General features: G+C 49.8%; 1 protein-coding gene across 1 annotated transcript; it reads right to left on the bottom strand.

The window, feature by feature from the left end:
- Positions 1-799: 799 nt before the first annotated feature.
- FAM234A (family with sequence similarity 234 member A) lies at positions 800-20,856 on the bottom strand. Its single transcript, XM_026859399.1, has 12 exons — positions 17,971-20,856; positions 14,620-14,928; positions 13,437-13,553; positions 13,051-13,239; positions 9,348-9,478; positions 6,846-6,975; positions 6,270-6,408; positions 5,837-5,977; positions 5,359-5,437; positions 4,778-4,930; positions 3,817-3,919; positions 800-3,660 (listed from the first exon to the last, which is right to left on the bottom strand). The coding sequence occupies exons 2-12, from the start codon at positions 14,882-14,884 to the stop codon at positions 3,449-3,451; spliced, it is 1,659 nt and encodes a 552-aa protein (XP_026715200.1). The 5' UTR covers positions 14,885-14,928; positions 17,971-20,856; the 3' UTR covers positions 800-3,448.
- Between the last annotated feature and the right edge of the window lie 93 nt (positions 20,857-20,949).

The following is a 20,949-nucleotide window of genomic DNA, read 5'->3' on the forward strand; positions in this document are numbered from 1 at the left end:
GTGGCACGCAGGGCGCGGGGCTGGCAGCTGAGCTGCTCTCCCTGCCCACGGCCCGTTAATCTGAGCAGAGGCTGAGGATCTCACGGCAGGATTATTCTCTTCCCGTGAGCCAAACCCCAGCTGTGGGGGATTAACGCTGGTGGTTACATAAAGGAGAGGGGGGCTGGTGCCTGCCAGCGCTCAGCCTCGGACCCCAGCCCGCCCCACACACAACCAGGGACCCACAGAGCACCTGGCAAGCCAAGAGGAACAGCGTGGCTGCCTCAGGCGCTGGGGACTGCAGCATCTTCCCCCACCGCAGAGCTCGGGACCCCCCCGTGGAGCTGGGGGGATTTCTCAGCTCAGCGCGGGGGCAGACAGAGGGGCCCTGGGGCAGGGGAAGCTGCAGGAGCCTCAGTCCCAGGACGGAGCCTGGGCCCTGGGCGCCAGCAGCCACCGGGCAGCGACAGATGGTTCCACGCTCCAGGAGGCAGCGCCTGCCACGCGGCTCCCTCCGGTTTGATCCAAATCCAAGCCCCGGCATGGGATTTTCATGCTGATGGACTGCAGCAGGAATCCGGGGTGTAAAACCAGGTCACAGAGCCCCGGGCCGGGGGCTTGGTTACCTAACTGAGGCTCCCTCCGCACGGCCCAGCACCTGCCTGCAGCTGGCCAGGGCAGCGCCAGCGCCCGTCGGAGCATCACCAGGACACCTGATCCCTCCAAAAAGGGGGGGGTCTCCGCCTTCAGCAAGTCACACAAAGGGCTGACAAAGAAGTCTTGCATAACCTTCAGCTGCAACAACAAAAGCAGGGCACCATTTACAAACAATGCAAAAGAGGATTTATTGAAACCATTCCGGTTAGACCAAGTCCTAGAGGGCACAATTTGCAATAAGTTAAAGAACCAAACCAAACAGTCTTAGTGTTAAAAAACACACTAATACATAACACAGTGATATATGCCATCATCACCCATCTGAGTTATTGAATCAAGGCACAAAGTCATTCATTAAATACTGCAAAAAAAACCAATTACACAGAGAAATAAGCTGGAAAAATTACTTGGTTTGTTAAGAAGGTGCTGGTTTGGCACTGATGCATTTAGTTGAGCTGCCACAGGGAAAAATCTGTGTTTCCAAAGTATCTGGAAACGTTAATGGACAACTTAAAGCCAGAAAAGCCCCCCAAAGCCAAAAATCCAGCTCTCCTGAAAGAACATTCAGTGTGCCTGTGGGAAAGGTCAGGCCTGGGTAGGGATCGGAGGAGGAGGAGTGCTGAGACAGCGTGACAGCAGCGAGATACAGCCCGGGCACCTCGCTCCCTGCCAGGGAAATTTCAGTGGGATACAATCCACATCCAACACTCAGTGAGACTAGCACGGGGGCTCGTGGGGCTTCAGGTCTTCACCACGCTGAGGTGACTTAAGCTAGGGGGACACAGCAGGGGAGCCTCCCTGCACCCCCCCAGTCCCTCAGGAAACAGCCCGGAGAGAGAGGAACAGAGGGGTAACCCCACCATTTTGAGTGCAGGGTGCTTTGGGGGTGCTGGAGTGCTCTCCTGGGAGAATTCCCAGCTTCCTGCGCTGCCTGGATGCCCCCCTCTGCAGCTCAGCTCTGCAGAGGCCAGCAGCACTCACCCTACACGGCTCCCCCGACTGCCCCAGCTACAGGTCACGGGGCAACTCACGGCCAGCTGGAAGCGGGGGGCAAGCGTGCAGGCAGACTGCTGATGCTGCGCCTCATTTTGCTGTGAGAGTGGGCGAGCTGAAGCTGTGCGCACAAGCCTGCCTGACTCCAGCTGCTTGAGCCAGCAGCTGCCCTGCAGCAGGTTAAAGCTCAGCAGTTGCCACAAGAACCGATGCCTGACCCTACACAACCTGGTGTAAGGTTCTCATCCTACGTTATTTTTACACACCCCCTGATCTGAGACTAGGCAAAGGAGGGAGGCATCGGCCAAACCCTCTCCAGCACCACAAAACTTGATGGAGGTTATTTTTAGGGTGTTTTCTGCCCATCTTCCTCTCACCAGTCAGATGGACGCCCGGCAGCGTACGCACAGGGCTCGTGTCTGAGTGGCCGGCGTGGGGACTGCAGCTTTCAGGACTAAGCACAATATTCAACCCGTTTCCCAGGCTCTGCACCTCGTTTCTACAGTCTGCACCGGTGCCCACCAAGAAGCAGGGCAGAACAAACACACCACGCCACAGAAGTCTCCAGGGGAGACGTCGTCTTCCTGCAGCAACCTGCCCCGATCCCTCGCGCTACCAGGCTGGGCAGAGAGAACAGCCCCTGCAGATCCTCACCCAACATCGCTGCGATCCCAAGGGATGGCAGGGAGGCAGCACGGGGCTCTCGCTGGAGCTGTGCTGCAAAGAGAGCTTGTGTTGTTTCCCTGCGTGGCTCACGCCTGTCCTACAGCCTGCCCACCTCCTGGCAGAGGGGACGGTGCTTGGAGAAGGCTTCTCAGCAGCTGCAAGGCTGAACGAGTATCTGCAGGGCAGCTGGCACTGCCACAGGGCTCCCCCGAGCAGCAAGCCCAGCTTCCAGGAAAGGTTAAAGTGCAATTCTACTCTGAAAGAATGTCCTAGATCCTCTGGCACCTCAAAACCAGCAGGAGAGGTGGTGTCTGTACTGGCAGGGACCAGCCAGCCTGGGCTCAGGGTAGTTTTCGTATCCCTTATAACCAGATTGGGGACAGGGAGGAACCCTGATGCATGTGGGAGACCAGCTCCCTTTCTGTGCCACCAACGCTGCACAGCCTGGCTGGGAAGGAAGAAGCAGGGGAGACAGACACAGGTAGGCTTGTGACTGCAGAGTGGGGCACGTGGGGCTGTTCTTAGGAGAAAAGGCCATTTTCTAAGTAGAATGACACTTTAACCTGTGTTTTTGCTGGCCCAGGCGACACCTAGCTAGACATCAGCCATGGCTGGGGTCTAGCACCACACACCCCCCACGACTACCAAAGCAGGGGCCCAAATCCAGGAGAGGGTGACTGCAAATCAACCTGCAGTCAGGCACCTCTCCCACAGCCAGGAGAGCTGACTCAGAAAGGAAACCTAACACCACACATCAAAGCTCCACGTCTCACGCAAGCACCCAAGAAATAATCGACTCCGGCATCCCCAGCAAGCATGTGTTTTCCTCCAGACACAGGCTGAGTCAGCACAGTTCTGTGGACTCGGAAGGATCCAGGGGAAAGCCCTCTTCCCCCGAGCTGACGACACTTCAGTGCTGGCCGAGCACTGAAGTCCCATCAGCTCCGAGGACAGATGCACTGGCTGCTGCCCCTGCAGCCTGGGCATCCCCAGACACGGGAGGTGCTTCCCTGCCAGCCACGCTTTGCTTTGCGGATCGAGAGAGGCAGCTTCCCACTTGGATCCGTGATCTGGGCTTGCTAAGGGCACGGCTGCAGAGAGGCCGCTCGGAGGCGCCTGGCCCAGGGCAGCCTCTCCCTCTCCCTCGGCAAGCTCACGCCCGGCTCTGGAAGCGCATCCTGTAGAGGCGATCGCGGATGTACTGCTCGCTGTCCGCAGCCCCCCGGCTCAGCCAGACCACCCTGCTCTCTGAGACATCCTCCTTCAGCTTACGCTTCATCAGGGACACCGGCCCTGCCTCCTCGCTGGGCCGAGGCCCCCTCAGCAGCACGTAGCAGGCGTGACGGCTCCGCTCAAACAGCGTGGCTGTAACACAGAGCAGAGGGAAGAGCCCAGCCTAAGGTCTCTGCGTTCAGACTGGCCACCAGACCCAACACCACAGGCTCACGGCACCCAGGACGTACCAGAAGGCCAGTGTCCTCCCGCACCTCCTCACTGGAGGGCTGGAAGGAGAGGACTTACCATTGAAGGCAATTATTTGGTCTGTGCTGTTGCGGAGCTCCAACAGGACATTAGTGTAGGAAGGATGGAAAAGATACAGCTTCTGGAGAGGAGCTCTGGATCTCTGCAACCAACAGGACACTATGAGGACACGGACCCACACGTTATCCCAGTGACAACGCCAGCACCGGGCTCGGCTAGTCCTCATGCTTGACAGAACACATCCTGTCAGATACTCGTCTGTGTGTGCCCAACTCACCCTGTCTGATGCCACTAGTACTAGTGTTGGGATTTTGCTTACTGCTCGGTGCTCTCCTCCCCACCCCAAGCTTCCTGCGAATAGCAGGCCTGTCTGCTGCAGGCAGGCGACAGATTTTTGCCTTAGGGCTGGTAGAGTTAGCGAGGAAAGCACAGGAAGCTCAGCTGGTGCTCAGGCATCCTCCAAGACACAACCTGTCACTAACGCTGCCAGGCACTGCCCCAGAGGGCTGTGACCCAGCTGAGCTGTGCATCGAGGCTGCCAGAGCCTGCCTTGGCACACAGAGAGGACATTCACATGGCCACGGGAGATCACTGCGTGCAGCACTGCCGGGAGAGGCCAAACAGCAGCAACTTCAGAGGTACCAGCCAGCAGCCCCTCGCCTCACCTACAGTGCCACGCCAAGGCAGGGCTCTGGGCAAGCCACCCACTTTGCCCACAGAGCCACTAAGTCCCTTTTCTCTACGTAGGCAGGCTGAGGACAAAAGCTGCTGGTGCCACCACCAGCCCCTAGCAGGGGTGCTGTGGGGACATGAGGACCCAGTGGAGACCAGACCTCATGCAGAGCTCTGCCTGCTTCTAGCAGGTCGGACTGGTCTGAGACCCCACACCCAGGGCAGGAGGCTGCAGCGGCACAGACAGAGGTGAATGTGAACACTGGGAGAGGGGGTAGCTCCACCCAGGTTGGGCCCGAAGTCGAGAACATTCAGCAACATTACTGACCGTTTCGTTTCCTGGCACCTGGTAGTCACCCCAGAGGAGGAAGGCAGACCGGTGATCAGCAGTAGAAAGTGTGGCAGGCCCAGGGCTCTCTGCTCTCGAGTTCAGTTTCAGGTCCCACTGGACTGCTCCAGATCCACTCTCAACAATCATAACCTAGCAGGGAAGAAATAGAAAGAACTCGTACCAAAGAGCTCCAACAAGCCATCAGAGAGAAGTCAAGTCAGCTGTCTCTACCCTACACTGTCTACAGGAACAAGAATCTGACATATGGGAAGATGAGCAAATACTTAAAGCTGAGCATCACAGAGCTGTGAGACCTGGGGCGCGACACGTTAGAATAAAGTCACAAGTTTTGCAGCTACTTCAAGGGGTTCAAAGCTCTGTCATTGAAGCCTATTGCTGAGAAGAGAATTAAAGTGCCTAAGCTGGCTTCAATAACCTGTTGAAAGAGAACCTTTCCCAGCTTAAAGCTTCCTAAAATCAGCCAGAGAGAACACATCCCACCAGCTGTCCCCGACTCAATGTCTGCTTGAGCTGTGACATGCAGAGAAAAGGGAAGTTAAAAGGAAGAGATTTCAAACCTTCTTCATGTTGGGTCCAATTTCAGTCTCAAGGACAATACCAAGAACGTCAGGTTTGTAGTAACCAAGCAGTGGTTCACTAAGGGAGAGAAAGAGCCGGGACAGTTCATGACACATCCCGATGGCCAGGGCACACCTCGTTCTTTCAGAGCAGGCTCTACCCTCCCACAGCTCCCCTGGGAGACTGCTACAACATTAGGTCAGCCCGGTACCGCTCCCAACTCTGAGCCCAGACCCAAACCAGCCAGATCGCAGCAGGCACAGTATGAAGAATCAAAGCTTTGGGCTCCTCTGTTTTGAAGCAGCACCTGCTGTTTGCTAACAGAGGACACGTAACACAATAAATGATCCAGATATGACCTCAGAGCAAGCTCCTGTGTTTCAAATGAAAAAAAAAAAAAAAAAAAAGCATCAGCCAGTTCAACGCTGTTGCTGGGAACTTGGAAGTGCCACACCAAAGCCACATCAGTAACACTACCTCACAACACGAGAGGTGTTGAGGGTCCACAAAGTCTGAAGGTTTTGTGCATTGATCAGCGTAGCCATCTCTGACTTCACAACCAAGATGTTCTCTCGTGATCGCCCAGGAATTTTTGCCAGGTAACGAATGTCTCCAGAGCTGAACAAGGACAGAGAAATGATTACGGTTTCCAGACTGTGGATGGTTTTATTGTGGGGTTTTGTTTTGTTTTTTTTTTTTCCCTGCACAGTAAATACAAATAGGAAACCCCAGTCTGCTTTCCCTCCTTTCCTCTGAAACCCTGACCAGGCCATCGGCACCAGCCCTGAGCTTTGGATATGCTCCTAATCCAAAAGCCACATAAGCCAGGAAAGAACAAAGCCAAACAGGCCACTCTGTTAGGAACACCAGTACCCGCTACTCCACCAGCAACCAAGACATAATCTCACACCTGAGAAGGGATAATCGGTGCGTGGTGTGGTCAATGTTCTTCTCCCACTGAGAATCTTGCCCAAGGCTGGGAAGCTTAATTTCCATCCCAGTTGCTGCACTGTAGAGATCTTTCAGGGAATATGCATAGAGAGAGTTTTCTGCACAAAGAAAGCAATAACGAGGGAGATAAGTTATCCTGCCCTTGCTCTGAACTCTGATTTTCCAGATCTGGCAGATCAACTGTATTTTTAGGGCTTGCATCATAGAGTTGTAGTGGTATTTTGAGACTCAAGCCTGCTTTTGAATGCTTTTAACTGCTTATCTGTTCATAATCCAAATATTCCACAGTAATCATTTGCTATAAATGACTACTTAAACCTTACATTATCAACATTTTTCAGATAGAATTAATACAGTATATAACAGAGTTTAAGCAGAAGGCCCCCCCTTTCTCTAGGCCTTGAATAGCTCTTTTGCTAGGTGAAAGCACAACACAGCTTTTAAGGATGCAAAACGATCTGTCAGACGGCTGTCTAGTAATCCTGATCTCAGTTAGAATCACTCTTTCAGACTGAATTCACAAACAGAACTGTACCTGTATAGAAAAGGAAGTAAGAGGAGGAGTCCAGGTTCAGCCTGACATAGCGAGCTTTCCCATCCACGTTCAGGCTTCCGGCGGAGCCGATCTGTCTGCCATCTTTTCCTGAATGGATGAAGGTCTTAATCTACGCAGGGAAGGGATTAAAAAAAAAAAGGTTAAAGCTGCATCACACTGTTACTGCTCCAACTGGAGTGACTTCCAAAGCTTCTGAGCAGCTGGTACTGAACAGCAGGTGAACGGGAACAGCACAAGCTCGGATGAAAAGTCTCTCCCTGGTTTTGGAGGTGTGCACAGGAGTTAGATGATCCCTCTGCTGGGAACACTTTTGCAAGTTGGAAAACCACGTCCAGCACAGCCACTCGCCCCAAGATTTTACTGCCTCTGCCAACCACCTCCCCTGCAGGCTGGGACTGCTGAACAGCAAACTCCAGCTCTGCTAAGGACAGCAAAGATCAATTCAAGCCTACTGAGCAGTGAAAATGATGGAGAGACCTAAAGGCAGAAACAAAGCAGCATATGGACACAGGGGAAAATTGGCTTCACAGGGTAGATCTGCTAAATATTTTAAGTGCCCTAATCCACTCCTCCTAAAGCTGACATGAGTCCAAGGAGATAAAAGAGCTGATAGGTTTCTTTATATTCTTTGTGCAGTGTAACGGAATCCACTAAAAACATGTCACTCGGGAGAATAAAGGCTAAAATAAGGATCAGATTCAGAAGTCTGGGCAACAGTCATGATCTGGGGAGAGCAACACTGTCTAGGGAGAAGAGAAACATCAGACCAAGAGAAACAGCATCCATCAGAGATGCCGAGTCAGGCAGAAACCCTTCTGTCTTCTTTGAGAGGGAGGGACTGGAAAGAGAAGGAAATCTGCTGCTCTCAAAGTGAAACTGGAGAGTCTGGCAGGTGAATAAGGGATAGTTTGCTGGGGAGAAGGAAGAACAGAGCTGGAGAGGGAGAGCACTATATCCACCAGCTGTTCCCAGCCTCCCGCACTGGGAGGAGACACATACCAGCTCTTGTAGATCAGCTTCACCTTTACTGGGAAGCACTGGTTCAGCAGCTGCCTGGAGACAGTAACAGCCAAAGGTACTCACGCAGCGAGCGAGAATACACACCACCTCACTCACCGCACTGCCCAACATCTCTACACGCTGCTACAAGCAACGTGTCCCGACAAAGGTCTTCTTTTCCCAGATGTATTTGTGCTGAGGCGTGCAGCAGCTAAAGGTCAGTAAGACTCTCAGAAAAAACTGCCATCTAAACCCCCTGCACACAGACCCTTCCCCACAGGCTGCTCAGAGCTCTGCCATTTCGGGAAGCAGCAGTGTAACATAACGTTCAGCTTCTGCCCTTGTTAGCCACAAAGCTGATTTGCTTAGGTTCTGCATCTCCCTTCTGACGAGACGGCCCTTTGCCAAGCTGCAGAGCTCAACTCAGGCTCTCTAAATTTTACGTGATTTCTTATAAAAGAACGTACTTTTACTTAAGTTGACAGAGTGCTTGCCAAGTCCTGAGGGAAGGAGGGGTTTCATACCTAGATAGCTAGAAAAGTTACATGGAAAACAAATCAAAGGCAGTCTTGCAGAACAGAGACCACATTCAAACATTTCTTGGCTGCATAACATTAAAAAAAAAAAAAGTCTTGAGATATCTGGGATAGCAAAAGCAGCAAGGAAAGAAAACAGATGAGAAACGTAGGAGTCGGAGAGGATAGAATTTCTGATGACTCTGGCAACAACAATGCCTCGGACAGCAAAACCCTATTTGCTTATGGAGAACTCTGGTACGATGAGGACACAGGGCTCCCACTCCACCCATCAGACTTGCAGGGAACTGTAACTTTTGTATGCTTTAAGCAGGACAGATTGCGCATGCAGATGATGCTGTACCGCTCAGTCACAGATAAAGACGTTTGAGTATAAAACCACTTTTAGCTATATGACTTTCCCCCTCTAAGAAACAGGAAAAGCAATATCGGAATGGTGCTAACACAACTACATGAACCCAAGTCAGAATTAACCAGCGGCGACACAAGGAAGAGAGCCGTGCAAAGCAGAGCACGGGCAGCACTACCACAGCTATCAGAAAAGGGCAGTGGTGGTACAAAAGTGCTGGCTGTCAGCCCTGCTTTGATCTAGGAGCCAAACCTGTCAGGGTTTGTTCACTTCCACTTCTCCGAGTAGAGTCCCAGAAAACTGCAAGCTCGTCTCCCCTAGGCTCACTCCACACACAGCCCAGGAACAGGCAGCGAGGAGTGCAGGCTGAAAAGAGGGATGGATTCCTGGCCAGCTTTTTTTTTTTTTTAAAACCATCAAACACTCGCATTGATTTGGAAGTACATCTCTGCAGGGTGAGAAAGAACCTCCCCCAAACCCACAGATAATCAGAAGCCTCTGGACACTTCCTCTTAGACTACAAGATGGAAATAAATAGCATTCCTGCCATCCCCTGTGGTCCGGCCATGGGTGTAGCATGGCTTCAGAGTGACATACCTTATCTCCTGTAGCAATAAAGATTATCAGGTCCTGAACTCCGTCACTATCCACATCTGGAATCACGGCCACAGGAGTCAGCACGGTATAATTAGCTCCAAAGTCACTGGACTGTCTCCACAGAACTTCCCCTAGAAGACACAGTTATTGGGAAACACTAAGAGGCACTTTAGGTTGAAAGGCTTTTTAACAGCTGCTCCTCCTTTGCAGCAGCCAGCCATTTACAGCCCATCAGCACCACAAACCAGTTACATTTATGCTCATTGTGGGGTACTTCTCTGCATTTCTGCATTTCACAATTTCAATTTATATTGGAAAGTCATTCTAGTGCACCCAAACATCCCAGGTGCAAATCAATCCGCAGGGCACAAAGGACAGCTTGGTTTTCCGGGCCTTAGGTTAACAAGCATCATGTTCATGGCATGGAAAATCCTTCTTTGTGATCTAAAATCTTGCTGCTGTTTACTTAAATGCGCAGAGACATTTTAAGACCATAAAGCAGCTAAATTCTGATCACAGCACTGCAGCTTTTCCCAACAAAACCTTTTTTGCTGCAACTTGCTTCCTGCAGATGTTCCTGCAGATGTTCCAGACGGACGTGACCAGCCACAACTCAGTTCACATCCCACCTCTCCCTCGTTCAAAGAACTCGCACAGCACGTTCAAACTTGTTTGTAAATAGAGGTAGCAGAGCTTGCGGTTTTTTTTGGGTTTGGTTTGTTGTTTTTTTTTTTTAAAAAAAAGTGTTTCTGTGTGTGTGGAGTTTCTCCTCAATGGCTCCAGGCCAGCTGGGTGACTTTACTCCATACACTGCCCAGGGCTGCCGGCAGCTTCCCAGTCACTGCCCAGTGGAATTCGCAGTGAAATGTGGTGAGGGGGCGAGACCGTCGGGGGTTTTTCTTTTTAAGGAAGACTTAAGTGACTAACTAGGTGCTCAGAGGGGAAATACTTATCCTCTCCTTTAAACAGCATCACACACAACAATTATAATTTCAGGAATGCAAAGCAATCAATCATCTGTTCTTTGTCAGGACAGCAGTTGTAGTGAAGGCCAAGGAATTACTACCTGACCCCTGTCGGCAATAATTTAAGGCAGGCTGTACTTCCAGCATAATTCTTCCAAAGCTTTTACTGAAACACTGAAAAAAATACTTGGATATGTTACTATGGCAACAGATGTGAAGCATAAGAGAACCCAGAGGAAATCATGGGAAGGCAAAGAATTTTACCCCAGAAAAAAACAAGTAGGCAAAGGAAGGAGAGAATTTGAGTTTTAAATAACTGTATCTTGGCTTCAGCACAGTCCAAAGCTACAACAGGCTGACGAAATTCACATTTCAGTGCACAAGGCTCTGTTCTTTGCTGGTTAAGACAGTGGACATAAGTTTTGGAAAAAGCATCTTACTCTCTTAAAAGAGCAGTCTGACTTAATAGAAACAGGTAACAGCAAGATGGATTCAACACAAAGGACCTGAGAAGCTTTCATGCTCTAGTACAGCCCCCCCGAAGAGCACGAACTGTGAAACCAGTCCCATCCTGCTCCATCAACGGGAGATGGGACTATCCTGTCTGACACCTAGAACACTTCGGTGCTTCCTCAGAGCCCGAGGTCACAGCAGCCGAGATGGAAATCAGACAAGCGCTTAGACAGCAAATCTAACCTGGGTGAAAGCGTTGGGAGTTTTTTGGCCCAGAAGGAAATACAAAATCGGGACGTAGATGACTGAGTTCAGCTCTCACTTCAAGCAGTTGCAGAGGACGTAGACTTTTCTTCCTGTCAGACATTCTCCAGGTTGGTTTGTTTAGGGATTTCTCACCATTTCATACATCTGATCACCGTGGTCCCCTTTCTGCCACATCCCTTAAGACATCAGAACTACTCACAGGGCTCATAGTGCAGGCTGCCGGAGGACAAGGTGAGGAGAGGAGGTGTAACACAGCACTACTCCTGTCCTTTTCCTCAAGGCTCTGCTTCTGGCCCTGGCAGAGACGGAACACGCAGCTACACAGACTTTTGCTTTGACCTGGAACAGATAATCTTAAACTCTTGTGTCCCAGTTTGCTGTAGGATAAACATGCAGGAATGTTAGCTATCCCACACAAACAGAAGCATGCAATCCTACACTTCCCTTCTTGTTTGCTCAGGTCACTTCTGGCAATGAAGAAAGCAAGGCTTAACAAAACCTGAATTGATAGAAGAGCACTAACTTTATCAGCATTGAAGGATCAAAACCACATCTGACGCTTTCCAGTGATAATCTGCCTACCTCTCCTTCAGTCTTCCTACAGGCAGAGGCCAGAGGGCCTGAGAGCCCTGGAATCTCACCAATCCTCCATGATGATGAATCATTAACAGCTGAGGATTGTTCTGGCTACTGTTTTTAGCACAATGCCGATATAAGTCAGACTTTGCCACTTTAAATACATTTAACCTATTTGAATACATTTTATTCTGATCTGCCCTCCTAACCCCCAGTAAAAGTTAACCGTGCCAAGAAACCCCTTTTAACCTACTTAATAGCAAAAAAGTATAAAATATGTCAACTTCTGGCTTATTAGCTTTTCGATCTGAAGGGATTTTTCATGTCTTCATTTTAGATGATAAAATCTTCATTTGAATCTATCTATGAAATGTTTTCTTTACTGTATTATGCTGTGACCTGTGGCTTAGCCTGGTTCCTTCTCTCCTTGCTCGTGCTTTCTTTATGGCTATCTTTAGTTACATGCCTTTGGCTCAGCAGCCACCTTTCTACACTTTGACCCGGAAGCAACTACTTCATTAATAGTCTATAAATAACGTGTGCTAAAGCCTACTGATGAGGGAAATGGGGCTAAGATACCTCAGTGGGTACAGAAGCTTTCCAGCTCTGTGTGTGTCTACATTTCCATCTACACTGGAAATTAAAAGCTACACCAGATTTTTCTCAGATTCCTTAGAGCTTTACCTCTTGATATTTCTCTCTCCCAGTTTTTTGGAAAATAGGGTGTGAGGGGTTCAATATCAGATAGAGGATAACATCCCAGGCATGTTTCCAAGGGAGAACAAGCATTGTTTAGAACCTTTGAAACAGTGACCCTCAAAATGGAAATGTATTTCAGGCTTCATCACTGAGGAAGGTTCAAGGTGCAATAGACTCTGCTCCTGTTCGGGAAGATGATGATGAATTTCTCAATCTATAGGGTCAGAAATGAAGGCGTTCTAGAGGAACCAGGCAACATCCTGGGCTACTGAAACAGACCGGCGATTACTTATCCTAAATGCTCTCCTTGATGACTTTAAAATCATAAAACTCCCAATCCTCTTGCCACTGCAGGCACTCCTAGCACTCGCACACAGATGACTGAAAAACACTACAGGTGCAGGTTTGTGTCCAACCCCTGAGAGTATAAAGGAATATTCACAGCTAGAGACCGCTTCTCCTGTTTCGAAAGCTGTTGAAACATTGGTCTTGTAACAGTGGCTGGCACACACCACCACAACAGAGTCCAGGCTTTGGAACAGAGAAGCTGAGAGAACAGGCACTTCTCAACAGCCCAGTGAATGGCTCTGGCAAGGTTTTCCAGATAATAAATACCCTGTGCCCATTGTTCATGTACCAGCAGGTCATGTCACGCTGATGTCCCCAGGCCCTGAAGGTCACCAGGTGAGGGAAGCAAGTAGCACGGTGTGCTGTAGGGCAGCAGTACTCTGCTCCCCACTCACCTGTCCGCAGGGCGACTGTCGTAAGAGACACCGGCTTCCCCATGACCAGGCAGCCTGGGACCTCCGCCTCCCCGAGCTGCTTGATGTCACACTCCATCCACTCAATCTCCTCGGCAGCAGGCCTCTCCCAGAGCGCTCTGCCGTTCGTGCCAGACACAGCAGCAACAAAGGCACATGGAGAAGGCAGACCTGAGGAGAAGAGATGTCAGAGGGAGCACTACCTGCACTTACCTTTGCACCACCCATGAGCTGGGACTCACCCAGTCCCTCTCTCCCCACCCAACTAACTTGGTTTTCTCTCCCAGACCCGCAGCAGCCTCACTAATTCGAACTAAAAGAGAAAGAACAGCCCTTACTACAAGGCTTCCTGTTTCTGAATCAGCTACCTTCATCCAGACAGGATCTGTTGAAGCTGCTGCTGCTGTTGCTAGCTTTGAAAGCAAAGAGGACATCTTGCACTTTGTCTTCATTCACATCTTCTATAGCGAGAAACTGGTAGGCCACTGTAAAAGAGATCACAAGCCAGGCACCAGTGAGGACTGCCTCAACAACAGCAGAGCGAGCTGGAGCAAAACACAAATTCCTAGAGACCTACTCACTGCTTCCATCTCTGACAGTGTAACATCAGGACAAATTGTCTTTTGTATTAAAAACATCTACATGAGTACCAAGGACTGGAAGTTAGTGCCAAAGGATTTTTTAAAATTTGCTATCCCCCAGAGGATTTGTCTTTTTTTTTTTAAGGCCAAGCAGCCAGAATTTGAACTATTTTTAACAAAGAACAACTCTGGTCTTGGTGTGGGGTTGCTATTCCTGAAATATAAAAAAACCCCAAACAAACTCCACAAAACTCAGCCCGATACTCCACCTTTCTCATTCTCAGCTAAAAGCAGCCTTCTTCGGCTCAGAGTAGCAGAACTTGGGATTTCTGCATCAACACACAAAGCTCAGTCCTTGCTGGTGAGCACTACCTCTGCGTTTACAGCACAACCAGCACACACGCACTGCACGTAAATTAAAGAAGAGCTTTCACAGAAGCAAATGCTGAGCCACCAGGGAGCAGTACCCAGGCTAAAGAGCCGACTAAAGCAACTATAAATTTGTGCAGTTTATAAAAAGAAACAAGATGCAATTCCTCTTCTCCCCTTCCTGTTTTCCATGGAGAAGTTAGAAAGTCATATTGATAAAGAGAGAACGCCTAACTGTCCCCAAACCTCACCTTAAACTTCAAGGGAACATTTTACAGACCAAACTTTCAACAAAGATTTATTCCCAGACACCCTTCCCCATTTATTTGTTTTCCAAATGAGGCCAGCCTGCTACCTTGTTAGAGCTTCAGAGCAGCATCTAATTTCTCCATTAGATCCTGTAAACACCTCCTGGAAGGCCACTCCAATTATGACGGGCCACTGCTTATCCAGGTCAGGTATTCACAGCTCCGACTCCCAAGGGCAGCATCCCTGCAGGCCTGGCTCCAGACCATGCGTAGGTAGAGGTTCACAATTCAAATTCACGGCACATAAAGGAAAAGGACTGTTGGTAAATATTTATTCTGCTACACAAGCTCACCTGCACTGTCGTAGTTTCGGAACCATGTTCTTTCTGAAACTGGCCTTTCTGGGCAAGGAATGATAAACGAGAAAGCAAACACAATTATCAAACACAGAAATAACGAGATGAAGAAGGCAGCAGTGCGCCAGCGGGACAGCCGAGACAGTCGCGATGACTGCTTGATGATAATTCTTCTCTCCACAGAGTTTTCATGGTTCTCCTGAGCTTTCGCGTCCTCAGTCTTCAGAGGGTGGATCTCAGCTTCTGAGTCTTTGTTATCCATCGCAGCTCATTCATCCGTATTCAGACGCCCTTCTCCCTCTTCACCTGCAACAACGGAAAGAGCAGTTAAAACAGATTTTGGAATCTGTCCAAAAAAAACATCAAAATATTCTGTTACTACCTGATAGTTACGCTGAAAACATTTAATGGGAGGTGAGCAAATCAGTGTATTGTCACAGAGCTGAACACAAAGCACCGTTGGTACCGGAGGTCTCCCACACGGAGCAACAGGGAGAGACAGTGGGATGCGGAAACAGCACTATTTTTTCAGAGAAGGAGGAAATCAGCTCTCCTAGACCCAGACAAAGAAGGCTACAGGCTCTGTGCAGAATGGACTGACCAGTCTGTAGGTCTCACTCATGAAAAACATGACAAAAGCTCCTTTTGCTGCAAAGACTTCTTGCCACCTCCTGTGTACATCAGTCTGACTCCTGGCTGGAGAGGTGAAAGGAAATACTCGTGACCTTTATATCCCAACGTAAGGCTGTTCCCTACTGTAATGAGCACTTGAGCTTCCCCAGGAGGGAGAGAGAGAGAAAAACAAACACCAGTGTATTCTGTATAGGAACAATACAAAGCTCCCTGGAGGAAAAAGAAGGCATGAGTTGAGACTAAAATCAGGGAAAATTGATTTCATCAGAATGGAAGAAGAGCTAACAACTTCTATTTTATTTTCTTCTGCTATAAATCATAAGCTTGAGCTACAGCTACAATAACAGGGGGGTTCTGTGCTAACTTGTTATAAAAAGGGGAAAATAAAAGTCCTAGTCCGTTACAGAAGCCTGTAACTCACTACCCACAACAACAATAAAAATCAGTGTGATGTACGGTTTCTCTGATAGTGCTTCCTTAAAAAAAGTAGTGGAAGGGAAGAAATGAAGAATAACACATTCCAGTAGCCTTGGAAAAAGCTGCATGACAGTGTCATAAAAAGTTATATCAGAGCAAATAAACATGACAACTGAGCCAATTTTCCATGACTGTGCCCCAGTAGTCACGTGCCTGGATTGTCCACTGGAGCAATTTACTTCCCCAGCAGAAAATAGCTTAAACTCAGCACCAGCACACAACGCAGAGAGCTTGGGCTTTCAACTCCAACAACAGGGCTCGTTATGTTTCACGTTTCATCCCCAAGTTCATTTACAGGTTCAAAAGAAGACAAGATCAGAGTCACCCCCAGGAGGCCAGGCTCCTTCAGGCAGCTGCGGCTTGACTGGGGGTCTCATCTCCCCGGGTTGTCTCTGTCCCACTGCAGGGGAGAGCTGCAGAGGCCTCTTCTCTTCTGGGTACAAACCACAGGCAGGACAGACCTAGGGCAAGGCAGGGGCTGAGCACGTGGGGCGAGCGGGTCAGCCTGGCTCGCTGCTGTCAGCCCCCGAGCTAACCTCAGTGCCTGCTGGACTTATAAGGCTGGAGTTACGAAGCACTTACTCTAACCCAAGCACTCTGGCACTTACTCTACGACAGCACATCGAGTACAAGATCTTGCTCCAGACAATTTAATTCAAGCTGCACAATACCATGCAAATGCAATGAATAATGTAGAAGTTGTATCTTATTCCAAAGATCTTACTCCAAAGACCTCATCTGCCCTTCACATCAGTCTACCAGCAACATGAGAGACACCTTCACGAGGCCGGCTGTTTCCTGACAAGGGTAGGAAGGCTCAGATGGAAAGGGGAAGAAAAGAAAGAGTCATGCATTCAGCCTTCCCCCTGATCTGGCCTTGGCGCTGGTGAGCCGAGCACTGCTGTGTTAGTGGAGCTGGCTGAGCACCAGACCTCCAGCAGGTTCAAGGTACAAGGCTCCAGGCACAGGCTGAGCAAATGATTTACCAGAGCGGAGCAACCACCGCTGCAGCAATGGGGGACGGCGGCAGGAATGGGTAACTCGACCTCCCTTGTGATGAGCAGATGGCTCCTGTCTCTCTGGCAGGCCTGTCTCCAGCACCAGGGAGGGGCATCTTCTCGAACAGGCATGGGCTGCAGCAGGGCTCCAGCACAACCCCGCCGGCCTCTCCAGTGGAGCCCTCTGCAGCCCCCCAGTACAGAGCCAAGAAACCTGCCGGGCACAGCCGAGTGCTTCCAGCACCTCTGAGACTTCCCAAGAAGAACCAGAACCGAGCTTCTCCTCACTTAGTCCAAAAGGGACACAATCCTAACGCTGTATGGAAGGCGTATTTTTATGACTCACTACAAATCACACCACTGTCATCTCGACTGGGATGAGAACAATAAAAAAAGTGGTAATTATACTGACAGCCCCAGCAATTCCCCCTCTTTTGCAGCAATGACCCTAGGAGCCACTGATTACAAAGAGTCCTCAATGCCTTTAAAGCAATTCTTTCCCTTTTCTTTCAGGGTTTGAATAATGCCCTTTGCACCCCTGCCAGAGCAGAGGCAGTGCCAGAACAACGACCACAAAGGTCAATGGCAAAGACTCAAACAATGCGGGAAATCCCATCGCCCACGGTTGCTAAAGTACATGCTGGCAGCATGTGCAGCGGTCTGAGCTCCGAACAACAAAGAAGTCTGGTAATCAGTTTAATTGAAGACAAGCAGAAAATGATAGTGTGCATTTCAGATGATTTTACCGTCCTCTAGCAGCCAGCGTTTTGTCTCCTGCTGGTAGAGGACACAAAATAATTCACTGGAAAGTTTAACACATCCAGGCACCTTGCAAGGAAATATGCAGCGACAGGATCCCGTGCTGCTGCATTATTAACACAACCTGCATGCACGAGATCCTGTAGGTAGCACCGGCTCTCTGCTTGGGGATGGGAGGCCTCACTGTGAGAACACATGGGAGAAAGACTTCATAGAGAAGGAAATAATTAGAAATCCCATGTGACAGACCCAAACTGAACCCACACAGCTCAGGGAGCTGCAGTACAGCCAGGATCTGCATCTCATGGAACTTCACTTGCTGGTGTGCACACGTCTATGGCTCCCCAAGGTTTAAGGGCTACTTACCCCCAGCAACGGGGTGAGCTAGGAGCAGTCCCCGATCAAAGCCAAGGAGGAACAAATACTCTTTCCAGACCCACAGTGACAACACTGCACTCGGGACAAACACTGCTTTACTCACCTTCATGGGGGACTGACTTTCCTCTTCTGAAGCTACAGCGCAGATTTATAGATCTGATCTGAACCGAAGCAATGAAACTTGTGCAGCAGGAGGTTAGTGCCGAGTCACAGCTAAATCCAAGAGACAAACTATCACTACCAGCCACCTAGAACTGCCTGACAAGCACAGAGAACAGCATACAGTCAGAGGTATGAAAACTGGTAACAGTATCCATTTAATTAATCAGTGTGATGGAAGGTTTAACTCATTTTCCACCCATAAAATACCAAACCACAGCATTTGTAATCTCACCAGACATCAGTTCTTCCTGGAAAAATTCTAGCAATAGCTTGTAACTTAGATTTGATGTTCAACACATTTATATCCTTCACAGAAAGATAAAATCCCATTCTGATTGGCCATTTTAGGAACCCAAACACAGCATTTGGCTGTTTTGGTTCTTTTGTTTGTTTGTTTTAAGCACCTTACAGGTTTCCTTCCTGTCAGCCAGAAATTGTTGAAGCCCCAAGCTGGAATTCGTGATGACAAAACAGCTTCCAAGTTTTGCTCTGAACATGAGGCAATGTTTCCTTCATGACTGCCTTCCACGAGCAGACTGTTCAGTTTTGATCCCATGGGCAGCACAGCACTGCAGCAAACTCACCAGCCAGTCACCTGCTGCAACATTAAGAGATTACTGGGTCACCTCTTCCCTTTTCTGCAGTCCCATTTACGTCTGGGGCCAGCCAAGAAAAAATAACACGTAAGATTTCCCCCCCATGAGATTTTCCTTTCCAAATACACTCAGACTGCACGCTGTACACAAGCTCATAATTTTGCTCGGTCATCTGCAGCTCATAACTCTTTCTCGAAAGAAAGTCACAGCCACGGGCTGGTGGGGAGGTTCTGCTCCTGCTCGTGTCCCTGCAGCCTTTGTAAGGACACGGTTTGTAACCCAGATTACACGAAAGAAAACAAAGACACCCAGCTCAGAGAAACACTCACAATCTGCTGCTCCACCTGCCCTTTCCCCTCTCCTCCCCCTTGCTATTTTGCCTCTCTTAATACAGGTCTCTTCAAAATAGCAGGTTCTTCTTAAATGACACTTAACCCTCTGGTGCAGAGCCAGCATGTGCCACAGAGCATTCACAGCAAGTGAATTAGAAGCTCCTCCAGAACACAATCAAACACCACCTCAGAACGTGATACGTCTGTCATCTGCAGGAGAGAAGTCCCCTTTCCCAGTTTTCTCTACAGTCAGGGGTTCAAGTAGAGAAACTCACATCTGTTTAGCGAAGAGCAAAACACGATCCAGTACTTTTCCCGAGACCATTAGGAAGAGCAAAAGGCTAAGATGAAGAACAGCATTAAAGCTGCAAAGCCGTGTGGAACTGATTATAGGTTAGGCCAGCAATAACAACTGAGCACCAGAAACACGTGTCATTTATCATCCCAGAACTTAGAAGCTTCGCTGGATCCAAGCCACTCACCCGCAGTGACTGTTGCAGATCCCTTGCATCAACCCCAAGAGTAGTAGTTAGCAAGCTGTTTCAATTTCTCCTGTCAGAGAATCCCTCATCCACGGGGCTCCCCTGCTGGCGTCAGAAGCACCGCAACACCTCTGCACTGCCAGACATTTAACACAATAGGGACTCTGGGGAGATCTCCGCACACGAAAACCCTTTAGAAGAGGCTTATTTCACAAAAGTTTATTAAAATGACATTAAAAGTACATTTTTTAAGCCAAGCACCTGTTCCGCAGATCTCCATTTACCACTCAGGTCACAAATTCTGTGCTGCCTGCTGGGTCCCTCCTGCTCAGCCCAGCAAGGTTTACAGCAGCACTGAAACCACAGCCTTCCTCCAGCTGCTGTTGTCCTTGTCAGCTATCTCCAAGTGAAACCTCTTTTCTCCCCCAAAAAATAGAATTTTTCTTTTCCTCTCTTACACATGTACACAGAGGAAAGCTCATTCACAGGCCAATCCACCCACACGGCCAACACCCAGCCCTGCAGATCCTTTCGGCTGCCAGCCTCCACAGGCAGCCCCTCAAACGGGGCCCAGTTCTGCCCCGGCACTGGCTCCAGTCACACTGAGCCTTCCCTTCCTGCCAGAGCAGGCTGACCCTCTGACTCCTAGCAGTTAGGTATGAGGTTTTTGCCTTCCAAAATAAGGAAAAAAGGGTGGAAATGCGATGACAATTTAACACATTTAAGTATTTTTCTTTCTGCAAGAAACGCTCTAATTTATGCCTGCAGACTGGGCTTGTCATGCTGAGGAGAAGAGAAACATGAATTTGAACCCTTTCCAGGAAGAGTGCTGAAGGCTGTGTGACAAGCTCTGTAGAGGTGAGGCATTTCTTGAATTTCTATTGGATTGAGATACAGACCCGCACTCACAAGTGCTGCGTAAGCGTCTCCCCAGGACTCCTACGCAGCCTGCCAACCATACGGGATAAACGAGCTCGGATCAAACGGAGGATTAGAGCAACAAGCTACCCCGGCAGAGTCCCAGGCTTTTGCACAAGGGATTAAATTCTTTCCCAGGCTTCTTGATATGGTTTTGGGCAACTTCTTGAGCCCTCCGATCACGGGGACGGGCACCAAGGCTGGCTGAAGTGCAGCAGCGTTGAACTGCTGCGGTGTTCCAAGTACGAGCAGCGCTGCACCCCAGCCCGGCTCAGGCTGCCGCCAGCGCAGAGGCCGCAGGGGACCAGCCCTGCCGCCGGCCCCCACCTTCACCGAACCCTTCGCTGCTTTCTCCCGCTCTGGCTACACGCGGGTCCCGCCGGCGGAGCGGCTGGTGCGCGGCAGCTCCGCTTGCACCACCCCGTGCCCGCCTTGCCGGAGCCGGCTGCTGCGCCCGGGCAGCGCGGACACTCCGGCAGCCAGTTTCCCTCCCCGGAAAGGTACCCCCGCAGGGCCGGAGCCCGCCGGAGGAGGGTGCCGGAGCCAAGCCCGGGCTCCCGGGAGGCCGCACCGGCGGGCGCGGCCAGAAGCT

The sequence above is a fragment of the Athene cunicularia genome (assembly GCF_003259725.1).
Source record: "Athene cunicularia isolate RWA chromosome 14 unlocalized genomic scaffold, athCun1 chr14_part2, whole genome shotgun sequence".
Lineage (NCBI taxonomy): Eukaryota > Metazoa > Chordata > Aves > Strigiformes > Strigidae > Athene > Athene cunicularia.

Coding starts and splice junctions, on each gene's coding strand:
- FAM234A (XM_026859399.1), bottom strand. CDS start 14,884: ATGGATAACAAAGACTCAGAAGCTGAGATCCACCCTCTGAAGACTGAG. Junction 5,438..5,836: donor AACACCTCTCGTGTTGTGAG/GTAGTGTTACTG, acceptor TCTCTCCCTTAG/TGAACCACTGCTTGGTTACT. Junction 3,661..3,816: donor CCAAATAATTGCCTTCAATG/GTAAGTCCTCTC, acceptor TCTGTGTTACAG/CCACGCTGTTTGAGCGGAGC.